The sequence below is a fragment of the Choristoneura fumiferana genome, chromosome 21 (assembly GCF_025370935.1).
Source record: "Choristoneura fumiferana chromosome 21, NRCan_CFum_1, whole genome shotgun sequence".
Lineage (NCBI taxonomy): Eukaryota > Metazoa > Arthropoda > Insecta > Lepidoptera > Tortricidae > Choristoneura > Choristoneura fumiferana.
The window spans coordinates 8519711-8533327 of NC_133492.1; the positions used below are offsets into that span (position 1 = coordinate 8519711).

Genomic DNA, 13617 nt, shown 5'->3' on the forward strand with positions numbered 1-13617 from the left:
TCAAAAATGGTTCACTTTTGCAAAATGCATATGGGGGTTAAAATTATCACAAATAGTCACCCCTATCACCTCCTAACGGGAATACGTCGAATTACCAATAACCGTATATCGATAGTTAAGGAATATAATGGGTTCACTTCTATCTACATTTATTTTATCCGATAATTTGCCCAGTTAACAGATATTAATAAATGCATTTTCCTTGATGCATAGTCACCAGGCAGGCATAGTCGGTGGATGACCTTAAGAGGATCGCTGGTGGCGGATGGATGCGAGGGGCTGAAGACAGAGTGTTGTGGCGCGCCATGGAAGAGGCCTATGTCCAGCAGTGGACTGCTGTAGGCTGATGATGATGATGATGCATAGTGAAAAAATTGAGACTAAAGTCATTATTTTTATATGTAACGTAAGGCGTAACAACCATCATTCATTGATCATGACTTTAGAACCATTGAACAATTTCCGAAACAGGTTAATTTTACCGAAAGGTTAACAATGGCATCACCAATCGTGGTTATTCAGCCAGTGATTTTCCGGCCGCCATCAATGAAGGAATTACCACCGTGAGTTCACTTGCATGCGCTGAATCCATTCCAGCTGTGAATGCGGTTGGTAGTGGCAATAATGATGTCTCATTTCCAACGTTTAGGTTTATGACAAAATCGCTCTCGAATTCAGGAGGAGTAAGGTTTTCATCTTTTTTATAGCTTGGTTATTTTAGTGTGGGTGAGCCATAAAATAAATTAGTCATTTTATGTCGGAATGGGTAGGTTGACTTTTACATTGTATTCCACCTGTAAACAATGCTGAACATTATTTTGACGAACTCTGCGAGTAGTAGACATTTCAAATTAAATACTTTTGTACCTATGTAATATTTTAATTGTACCTTTATAAATAGCAATTCAGATCCATCTGAAACAGTAATCTTATCCTCAGAAAAACATTAAACATGAACTTAACTTATTTTTAGACAGGACCTTCTAAATAATTGAAAATTTTATACATTTATATAATTCGTTCTTCTAAGTAAAAAAAAACTGTTTTTCTTATTTCGTCCAAATAAAAATGCTTCTGTGAAACCCCTAGTGACCATTGGGTCACCTTGGACATTTCCTTGTCGCATCCAACCCGTAGTTTACGACTATCTCACATCGCTTCGGAGACGAACACTATCAGACGTTATTTGCCAGCTGATTTATGATAGCCAACCCACGTTTGCAGGGTGATACACGGCCACTCAGTCTTAGAAATACTTTTTGTTGAACGGGTTATAACAAATAATATTTGTGTCACGCGAGACAGTTTATACAAATGTATTAAATATCTGGAGTAAAGTAAGACTAGAAATTTGTAGTGACTGGTTAGAATCTAACTTAACTTAACCTAACCTAACCTAACCTAACCGTTAGATCATTTCCCCAAAATCGTTTTTTTCCTAGTGGCTAAATTTCTAGTCGCATATTTTCTTATAATTATTCTTGATTCACACCAGACGTATTTATTCTTTACATGACTTTTCCATTCGCAGATTTTTCTAAATGCTTTTTTAGGGTTCCGTACCCAAAGGGTGCCAATGGAACCCTATTACTAAGACTCTGCTGTCCGTCCGTCCGTCCGTCCGTCCGTCTATTACAGGGCTCTATCTCTTGAGCCGTAATAGTTGGGCACTTAAAATTTTCACGGATTATGTATTACAGTGGCCGCTACAACAAAAAATACTACAAATAAAATAAAGTTAAAAATTAAAGGGGGTCGTCATACTGGAAAGGTGTTTCATTCAGCGGTTTTTGGTTACTAGGCTGCCAAGATGACGGCCGTCAGTTGCTAGGGACAACGCCAGTGACCCTATATTGTTTTTAATGTTTAACTATTTATTAATTTGCGATTTTATTAGTGCTATTTCATAAAACCTTCGATAATATAATGATTGTCTCTAAGACCGTGTACTTTTTTGTGTAGCATTAAGACTAAATAACAATATATGATCCACAAACCTTCGACACACACTTCACAATAGCCGACTTCTATAAAGCACTACAGCTGCTGTATTTAATGTTTTTTACACTAAAAATGTCCGTTGTAATTCATAATATGTACCACTATTTATTTACAAGGTCAAAATTTAAAATCAGGTTAAGATTTATTCACTAATTCATAATAAGTACGTGCCGTCGACCGAATTACCGCGTTTAGCCACTTTTTTTTTCTGCCGCGGCGCATGGCAAGACTCTAAAGCGCTATTCAGCCTCCGACAGGGCGACAGCCAAAGAGGATGAGAATTTAAGATTGTTCTTTATTCAAAATACTTGCACCGAGTGCTTTACACTTTGGTGATATGTTTTTATTAACTTTTAATGTAATGTAACTAGCTATGTTTGTTCGGGTGGAATTAATATTTCAACTTAAATTTGAAGTGGATAATCTTCAACCTATTTTGATTGAGCTGAAACTTTGCATGCATGTATAAATCCTATGACAATGCAATATTATAATGACGTATAGCAGATCTGATGAGGAAGTAAGATGTTGGCCATAGGAACTCTGTAATAAAACGACACGACTGCATCGATTTTGGTCTCATTTGATTCGTCTTGATACTTGATTTTGACCAGGGGCAAAAAATACCACCAGCAAAAAAGCTTGTATTAGATTTTTTTACAAAAAATTATTACTGATCTATTGGGTCAATTACATAAAAGTAGAAGCCCCCCGCGTGAGTGGAGCTCCGTCGACACTGTTTCTGTGTCGATTAAAATTGGGGGAAAAACGCGATTGTGAAAATAAGCTTCAGTAAAAAAGCATATTGGAAAAAACTGAGAAAATCTGCGCATCGAAAATTTATGTAAAGAATAATACGGCTGTAATCGATCATTTCCCTATTAATATTATAATTATTATTAAACTATTAAATACTATTATATATTGTATTGTAAGTACAATTGTAAGTAAAAACAAATGAAATTAACCAGATAACAAGAGAATATTATGTACAAAGGCGAACTTAGCAACTTAAGGGGAACTGTGACATTGAACATCGTATTTTTTGTGTTTAAAGAAATGCCGTCATTATTATTTTTATAGATTCTAATTACCTATCTCTTAACTTTTGGTACGCAACTGATTATGTATATGCTAGACATTGCAAAAATACTAATAATTTTATTATCTTTTGTATTAATCTAGGTACTAATACATAAGATACTTCCAGTGGTCTTAAAAATCAAATTAACCGATTTTGCATGATATTTAAATTAACAAATATCCAAACATTCCTACATTCACATTTGTAATACATGCAACTCAAATTGAGTAATTATCTGTCATTGACATTGGCAATGTAAACTGGTGTCTTCGAAATATTTATTATGCGAGCTACTGAATAGATAGCGAGTACTTGTCCACTCTATAGGACACTGTCAGAAGTAGTAATAGGTTTCAGCTTATACATAACAGCACAAATAACGTTAGGTTTCTATAGGTAACAGAGTGGAAAGCTAACACACCGTGATAGTGGATACAAAACCGTACTAACATCCATCATCTCAGAGAGGGTTGGAGTTTTGGTCTATGTTTGTTCACATGGACGTAGATCGATGGATATATCGTTCATAGTAATAACGCGTTGCTAGGCACTTTTCGGCAAATACGAGTATCATAGTATTAAAATTAGTTTTTTTCCATCTATCGTACATTTAAAGGGTAACACTACAAGGACTAACGATTAATCACTAGGTGAATAGAATCAGTCTTAGGTTGTGTTATTTATGAAACTTTAAAGTGAGTTTAAACACCGTTTAACTTTACGACTACAAAAATATCACTTAAAAATAGCATCATATTTGAGATAAAACAAATGTATAGGTTCTCCTTCCTCATACAGAGAGAGAGAGAGAGAGAGAGAGGTCAGTCCTCTCATCCTGAGAGGAGGCCTTTGCCCAGCAGTGTGACGTATATAGGCTGGGATGATGATGATGATGACGATGAAATGTATTGGTAAAAAGATCGATTTAAAGGATAGATTACCGGTATTTGTCCTTGCTAAACTCTTTGATGGAAACTAAACTCCAATCAAGATTATTTGTTGGAGAACTGGAAGTGACAAACAATTCACGCTCCGAGTATCTGCTTCAGAGGTGCAATGTTTTCCTCGATTTTAACTGAGTCAATTGTCCCTTTCGTAACAAAGATTAGCTTCTTATTCTGAACGTGTCTCAAACTTTCACTCTATAAGAATCAAGGGAAACAATCTAGTTTAGGTTATTTACGACGCCAATTTCCCGGGTTGAAAAGAAGAGAGAGAGGATTCTAATACAATTGACCCATTGAATTCTAGCTAGAAGGATGATTGCACGAGCTGACCTTTTAATTAAGACTTTTTGTTTACAATAAGAGCAAGGAACATACTTTTTCGTTACTTTACCGATTTGGTGCTCTAATTAATTGCACTGATGAAGTACAAGTCTTCTTCTAACTTAAAACTTGATTTAAAAACAGCAGATATTCCTAAGCCAGACACTTGATAGTTATTGAGCAAGAAAACATCTCGAACTGATGCGATACTTTACTGTTGGTGTAAAACTTAAATTGAGATTTTAGGATTTTGGAACAAGAGAAAAAAATTAAGCTTCAATAAGCCTTGAGAATTGAAGTGAGAAAAATTCGTGACAAACGATCATTCTTTTCAAAGCGCGATTGATTTCTATGATTTATTTAAAAGAAATAAGATTATTAAGGAATCAAATTCCTTATTGACTATTGTATTTAGTCAGACTATATAATCAAAGTTATAATCTAATACGAGTAGTTGCCTGCCAAGTACTTACGTCATTTTAAATATGCTTTAGGTATCTTTAGCTGCACTGATGAAGAACAAGTCTTCTTCTAACTTAAAACTTGATTTAAAAACAGCAGATATTCCTAAGCCAGACACTTGATAGTTATTGAGCAAGAAAACATCTCGAACTGATGCGATACTTTACTGTTGGTGTAAAACTTAAATTGAGATTTTAGGATTTTGGAACAAGAGAAAAAAATTAAGCTTCAATAAGCCTTGAGAATTGAAGTGAGAAGAATTCGTGACAAACGATCATTCTTTTCAAAGCGTGATTGATTTCTATGATTTATTTAAAAGAAATAAGATTATTAAGGAATCAAATTCCTTATTGACTATTGTATTTAGTCAGACTATATAATCAAAGTTATAATCTAATACGAGTAGTTGCCTGCCAAGTACTTACGTCATTTTAAATAATATGCTTTATCTTTAGCTTTGCTCAATAATTAATATCACTGGAACTTGCAAATGAGTCCGTTACAAACAACGTAGCAGCTTGCAGCTTGCAGCTCAGCAATATGTTTCGTATTACTATAATAATTGAAATATTGAATGTAAAGCACATAATATATTGTATGTACTTTGTTTTACATAGCAATTATTTTTCCAAAAAATCTGCACTCTTTTGGATACTGCCATCGGGTAACTTTAAATGATTTTTGAGAAAATGATTTTAAGATCAACGACCTACAGGGTAAATCATCGGCGGTCTCATCAACATTTTTAATAACAGAGTTATGGATAAAAAAACAAAGTGATATTTGACACTTTGACATTCACGGTCATGAAGATACCACGTATAATACCTATATATAATATGATTATTTCTACGCCGATGTAAAGCTTTCGGTGTCTATGAAACTACGACTGACCCATTCATAAGAATTATAATAATTTAGATGATTACTGGGGGCTCACGTGCGACCCTTGTCGTATCGAGCAAGTTCTCTGTTCATGAACGGTCAAAACATTCACCGCAACAATGAACTATGTCTTAGACTATCACCTTATGTTTTTTTTTATCAAATAGCTGGCAAACGAGCATGCGGGTCACCTGATGGTAAGCGATCACCGCCACCCATGGACACCTACAGCATAAAAAAAAACCTCTAAAATCAAGGTACGCGGAACAAATCCGAATTTAAACCATAAAATGAACTGGAAATACACGCAACGCAATGTACCTAATAGTGGAAAAGCGTTCGCCACACCGATGGTTACGGAAAGTTGCGTATTAAACTTTGGTCCCATGTTATTTAGCCTTCGTATATCGTTTCCATCTAAACCGTGACGTTTCATTTTTCCAGCTGCGAAAGCCGGTGTCGACGCTCTCGATCCCTGGCGCGATGAAGGCATACTCCGGCGGGGGGCTCGATGCGTCTACCGAAGAGGCTGGCGTGGCGCTAGTGGGCGTCCACAGCGAATACCCGCGGTTCGGAGAGGAGAGAGCGCTCGGCGGCGGCACATACAAAGGCGGAGGGGCGGCTAAGCACAAACCTAATATAGGATATAGGTTAGTAGACATAAATATATGTTCTAGACCCATATAATGCGGCAGTAAGGTACTACCTAATGTGGTCACCAAACTTATTTAAAAACCGCATTATATACTTAGTACCTTATTGCCGCATTATATATGTTTAAAACAAGTCTGGTGACCGCATTAGGTAGTATCTAACTGCCGCATTATATGGGACGGCGAACGAACGTCGACTTCACGATTAGTCTGTCCGCCTAATACCACAGGTGTATTAAAGCGGTTGCAGCTGTCGTTCGTTCGCCGAATGCAGCCGATTACGTGTTCTTTACTATTGTGGTCACCGCATGGTGAATGATGTGGGCGACTTGATGTAATTGCTACATAATAAGTTACACAGAAGAAAAGCATTCTCGGTATCGCATCTGATGATTATTTTCATACAAACGTGTTCCAAATGCAACAAAAATCCAAATGCTGCTAGAATTTAATGAAATTAGGTTAGGTTAGTGCTGACAAACTTAACGGGCAACATAGACTGTTTTTGTGTTGTCCGTAGTCAACTAGGAACCCTTATAGTTTCTGTCTGTTTGTCTGTCTGTCTGTCTATCTGTCCGCGGCTAAGCTCAGAGACCGTTAGTACTAGAAAGCTGTAATATGGCATGAATATACCTACATATCAGTCACGCCGACAAAGCGGTAAAATTCAGTTATCTGTTTGCGAAATATTTAACTTTAAAGTGCAAATTTTCATTAAAAAAATCTAAACCGTCGAGTGGAAAAAATTGAAAAAATTCAAGATAAATATATCAAATTTAGGTACAAGCAAAATTACAACGGCTAAGATTGCTTGAGAATTATTAGTAGTTTAAGAGTACCTAAATAACAGCCTAAGGTATAAAATTTACCTAAATTTGGAAGAATCCGTACACAATACGAAATCCTTAAAAAAATAATACTTGATTTTTTCGTAATGGCTACGGATCCCTATCTTGGGCGTGTCTGACACAAAGCAAACCTTGACATAAATTGTCGTTCGGTAAAGAGTTGATTTTATGTATTTATTTACTAGATAAGTCACATAAAACATTCACGTTCGAACTATCTTTCATAACGAGAACTCTATCCTGTCTCTCTAGCACTAAAAATTTGCCAGCGTAAAATTTTATTCACTCATATTATTCCTTCTCGGCTCCTGCTTTGCAGACCGTGCAATGCATTTTATATGAAAAATGTTTGAAGAACTGCGGACACGCTCCAATCCAGATAGAAAGCATTGTAGGTAGGTTATTTATTCAGTGCTTATGTACCTGCCTGAACAAAGTTCCTTAATGCAATGCACATCTTTACCTACCTACTTATTGATGCGTCTTTTATATTTACCTTGGTGTTTTATAAGCCCTTTCTGATTTATTTATTGAATCAGGCGTTACTTTGCGGAAGTCCATATCAATGAACTGAAACAGTACTTCGCTCACCCGCAACCTTATGATAGCTACGTTTAAACGTTTAAATACACAAATCACACAAACTCATCTGGTTCTATCACCACTACCACACTATGCTATCTTAGACTAGTCTAACATCTGGCAGCATGGTGAGCGGTTGTGTTGCTTTGAAGATGAGCTCTGGTTGAGTTCGAAACGCGTCAGTATGGTGTGGTGGTGGTGGTGATAGATGGGTTTGTGTGATTTGTGTGTTATTACAGTATTTTTTTTATTTCATGTAATTTTTTGATAAATAAATAAATAATGGTAGTGATCTGGACGGATTTTGGACAAGCCTCTCATCACAGCCTTCATACGTCACACTGCAGGGCACGGGCCTCTTCTCAGTATGAGATATCTTGGGCTGTACCTAATTCCCATGCGAGCTTGTGTGTTTTGGGAACATCACATTATGTGATTACATACACCTTGTATGGCCAAAGGTCATATTATACCACTAGGCCATCAAGGTCCTACTACCGGTAAATGCGGGGTAGGCATCTCACCACGTCAGGCCTTAGATATTTTATACAAGGTTTATATAGGCAGCCACAAGGCTGCTATTTACTCATAAACTACTAATAATTCTCAAGAAAACTTATCCGTTATAGTTTTTCTTGAAAGTTTGATATACTTACTACCATCCTGATTTTTTTCAAATTTTTCCACCCACTAGTTTGAATTTTACAGGGGGGGACGCTCGATTTTAATGAAAATTTACATTTTAAAGTTAAATATTTCGCAAACATATCACTGAATCGAAAAATCGTCTTATCAAACTATACCTATCCAACGATACCCCCACTATAGGGTTGGATGAGAAAAAAAAATCACCCCCACTTTACGTCTATGGCAGGTACCATTAGGTAATTTTTTTTTTATTGGACCATTTTGTCGGCATAGTTTACATATATATCCGTGCAAAATTACAGCTTTCTAGCATTGATAGTCCCTGAGCAAAGCCGCGGACAGACAGACAGACAGACATAATGGCGAAACTATAAGGGTACCGTTTTTGCCATTTTGGCTCCGGAACCCTAAAAAAACTTGAATTTTGCTATTCGTCACTAAGTCATTGACTAGTAAAAGTAAAAGTTTATATTAAAATACGTAAAAACCTTTATTTTGTTTTATAACCAGTATGCACTTTTGGTGCATACAAAAACCAATTAATAAGAGCGGCAAAAAATTTGGCCCTCCATTGTATGCAGAGTCGGTTATTTTGTATAAAGGGTGGGCCAAATTATATAAAGTATAAAGGGCGGACGGACAGACAGACAGACAGACATGGCGAAACTATAAGGGTTCCGTTTTTGCCATTTTAGCTCCGGAACTCTAAAAATGGAATCATCGAGTGCTAGTGACATTTATTTCCTATTAATTTGTTAAGCACGAGTTTTTTCGTCTACTATTCCTGTAATAGTTGAAAAAAAGCAGTTTATTATGCACCTCGCATTAAATAATTTATATTGCTCTCGTGCTTTTTAAAGCATCGGCATTCGGTGCAATAATAAATTTAATAACTTTCTACTTGGTGCAACAATCTACTATAATGTTGAAGTAAAGTAGCCGTTAATTGCAGCTGCTTACTCGTATAAAGACAGTTCATCGATTACCAAATGGGCCAGACATCCTTACAGTATCGAAATTTATGTGAAACCAATAAACGATTAAGATTAAGTACTTTGTAGAAAATAGAGGAAAATCTTTTGTTATGGCTAATGCAAGTGATAGCGATAAGTATTTTAAAATTATGGAAATTGTATTGATCTTTTAAACCTTGATTCTGTTTCAAAATATTCATTACTAGCTGTTATTCACGGCTTTTTTCGCGGTAAATTGGATTGTTTTAAACTTGCATTATAATTTCCGAATTAAATTTATTTGACATCCTTCAGGAACTGTAAAGAACTGTATCCTTTATAGGGGTAACAGTTGCTTCTAAATGTGTTTACTGTTTTTACGAATGTTTACGATTTGCTTAGAATAAAAATCAGGCTTTTGGTCATCCTTCGGGAACAGCATGTAAGTATTATCAAAATAAGTTTTGTTTTAAAAATCTGACTGTACTTTTGGTCACTGCACTTGCAGTGCCTTCCGAATCACACATCCGTGCCAATTTAAAGATGATTTGTCCACGGAAAGTAGGTTTTATTCAACCTCCAAGATTTGACTCATTTGAATACATACTGACTAATACGGAAAGTTACCTAAATAAAAGCTTGTATTAAAATAGGACCATATTAAGTAAGTTTATCTTTGGAGAAAAAATATGATGCTAACATTATTTACCATACTTATTATTTTCGTATTTTACGAGTTTCGAGAGTGTCGTTATCACTGTATCATTTTGAGATTTAGAAAACCCTTTTGCAAGGTTAAAGATGACAATGTTATAAAAAGTATGTCTATACAAACTTACGGCAATTTTTTGGATGTAAAAACTAACCAAACTTTATGTTACTTTACTTACCCGTATCGTCTTTGTCACTTTAAACAAAAAGTTTGAAGGTACAAAGCCCAGGAACTACGTCAATCCCTGCAGCATTTTTTCTTCTTCATGTACCTAGACAATTTTTGAACCTGTTTGATTATTTCTTGATCTAATTGATTAAAAATATTTTGATACATTATTTTTAAACGTAAAATAAAAGCAACTGAAAAATAGAGTTCTGATCTGATTAAATAAACAAGGCACTATATTACGTTCGACCAAGTTATTGGAATACCAAAGACAAAGTTTACAAAAAACAAGTTACTAATTCATTACTCTTACGCATTACTCTTACTAGTAGCTTCGCTTAGCTGTTAATAACGAAATTAATAGTTTAAGAATAGTTCGTCGATATTGACTTTTATGCCGTTCCGTGGAGGTGAACTGACGATTGTTTTAATAATGACTTTAGCCTTGAACGAACGGAAATAACTTGCATCAGGGACGCATCGATTTGTCCGTCTTTGGAATTATTACAAGAATTAAAATAGACAAATATGCATTTAGCCGTCCCTGATTACTTATAAAGGTTTTTGGAAGAATTTTTCAACACATTTCGTTACTGTTTCCTCGAAATGTATTTTACCTTCTTTACTGTCTAGATCCTTGATTATTTAAGCGGGAATATAAGCTAAAAAGTTAACTTTTTGAAGAATTTTAGACAATTTTATAAAAAAAAACAATTCTTTAAATTGTGTAATTTCATTTGTAAGCAATATTAAGTATTTATGAAACTAAACTAGTACATATGTGAATTTTCACTAACTTGGATTATCAATATGGATTTAAAATAAAAATATATATTTTTTTCAATTTCAGGTTAGGTAGGCGAAAGGCATTATTCGAAAAACGGAAAAGAATAAGTGACTACGCTTTAGTGATGGGCATGTTCGGTATTATAATTATGGTTATAGAAAATGAACTCTCAAGTGCTGGCGTTTATACAAAGGTAATGTAATGATTAAGCTTCTTTTGGTTGGTGCAATTAATATCATGTTTGTATCGCTACACTGCAGGGCAGCGCGGTGATGAAGTTAAAAGTGATCGACCAACGGAAGCAATGTACTGCAACTTGCATGATACTTCTAGCACCATCTGACAAAGCTTTATTTATTTGATTTTTATCGTGTTCCAATATTGATTTTAACGTGCTCATGTTTCCAGGCATCAATATATTCACAAGCGTTAAAGACGCTTATATCAATGTCAACTGTGATTTTACTTGGCCTAATCGTCGCGTATCACGCTTTAGAAGTACAGGTACGTACAACGTTTTTTTTTCAATTAATTTTCCCACGACTGACCAGATATACATATAAATAAATTTTATTATTATTATTATTATTATATTACATAAGTACCGACAGGGTGAATTGGAAATTCAAAGGAGAGGCCTTTGTCCAGCAGTGGGACATTAAAGGCTAATAACAAAAATGATATTGCTCACATGCTGTGGAGAATAATTAACATTATGTATCAAGCTTTCGACTTTGGTTACTTCGTGATTCAAATTCCATTAGTTATTTAGGAAAAGCTATGTATTTAGTTTGCCTAACATAAATTAGTACCTTCGCAATTTTTTTATGCCTGCAATGTTCAGTAGCTTTGTTATTCAATAGCAAGTGGTAGGTAGGGTCGAAGTCCAAGATATGTTTACACTTTACTGCCTTGTCACTGTCAATTGATTGATTGAATATTGATTTACTTCAAAAACGTGTTTTCAAGTTACCGGTTCCAAAAGTTTTTTCTGCTTTTGGCAAACGTTTTGGAGAGCACATAAGAATTTCTATGTATAATAAAATTCTAAACTATTGTAACCTAAAAGGCTGTACCCTAAAGGAAGTAAAAAGAAAACTTATGAAACTACTACATTCCATGAGTTACGATGACACTGAAGCAATTTTAGATACGATCTCTTAAACACCTTGTAACCTATGTGATCTGACTACCATATTGTGATTCCTTTGTTTTAAGTAAGTTTTATAGCTAAACTAAGGTTTTGTATCCTAGTTAAGCCAGTTATAACCAGAATTAATAATTTACTTAATATAATTTTAACTGGCTCCCCGCGTTACAGGCAAAGCCTAGTGCGGGGACCCCTGGTAAATCTTGTCAACCACTGTATATTTTTAAATAAACACATTTTCATTTTCATTTTCAATTCGTATTTGAACTTTTGAATAACATCGTCAGAAGGCAGTGTCAAGATACTAAAGTGTAAAGTTTTCTTTGACCTTGACTGTATCCTACATCTTGGAGAATACAAGAAAAAAACATTCCCACTTACTTACTTTACTTTACTTACTTATACAAGTACCTAAACTAAAATATATATGTTAAGGTAATTTAATATAATCCTAAACTAACTTCTAAATTACCAACTACGTATATTAATAGTAATGTCATATTGTAATGTATGTGCTAAACTGTATTACTTTTGTATTTCCAGTTATTTATGATAGACAACTGCGCGGATGACTGGCGAATAGCAATGACGTGGCAGCGGATAGCCCAGATAGCCCTAGAATTAGCCATTTGTGCCGTCCACCCAATCCCCGGCCAGTACACATTCACCTGGACTACAAAATTGGCAAATAAGGGAGGAGTTATTGGCGTCGAAGTTGTAAGCCTATCATACAGTTTTTTCATAAACTGCCCCAGTCTGGTTAGAATTATCTAAAATACTCAAGTTGCTTTCATTTTTAATTCCACGCGGAAGCAACTCGGGCGATTTTAGTGAACGAAGCTCTACTTTGCATCTCTTATATTTTGGACACCACATTTGAAATTGTGGCGACATCTAGTCACTTCCACTGAAACTTGCTAGGAAGGCAAAGCGTTAATTCATTTCAATACCTATGCAGATTCTATCGTTATTTTTTTGTGTTATAAACATTACGTAAAGGAAATTAAAATTTTCAAAAACGCTTTGTTAAACACTCAGTGTGAATATTTCAATAAGTTGGTGATAATGCGTATTATTGTTTTAGCTGAAAATAGTCATTTTGTAGTTTCCGTTATTAAGATTTTTGATTCGGAGAGACAAAATATAGTTTATGTAAATTTATTGTGTGATACGGGTTATGTAGATGTAACTTTTTATAGTGTTATAAATATTTGACCAGCTGTAGAGAATTTGTAAAATCACGTTGGTTGAGCTTGTAATTATGATTTGCGTTTAATCATTAAGCATTGCCTATCGATCTTTAAAACTTTCTTTAAAGTTCTCATATTTATCTCTATTTTTTCCTTTAGGGCACAATGTATAAGCAAATTCAGGTCTGTATTGAATCAGAGTGTTAAAGTTGGAAGTGATGTTAGA

The 13617-nt window shown here is 34.9% G+C and overlaps 1 protein-coding gene across 12 annotated transcripts in view; it reads left to right on the plus strand.

The window, feature by feature from the left end:
• Nucleotides 1-13617, plus strand: part of SK (small conductance calcium-activated potassium channel) — a 240618-nt gene that overhangs the window by 215833 nt on the left and 11168 nt on the right. For all 12 annotated transcript variants that reach the window (XM_074104326.1, XM_074104329.1, XM_074104325.1 and 9 more), the window contains 4 exons: nt 6145-6350; nt 11115-11244; nt 11460-11555; nt 12745-12918. In XM_074104326.1, the coding sequence (XP_073960427.1) occupies nt 6145-6350; nt 11115-11244; nt 11460-11555; nt 12745-12918 (606 nt within the window). The remainder of the gene's footprint in view (nt 1-6144; nt 6351-11114; nt 11245-11459; nt 11556-12744; nt 12919-13617) is intronic.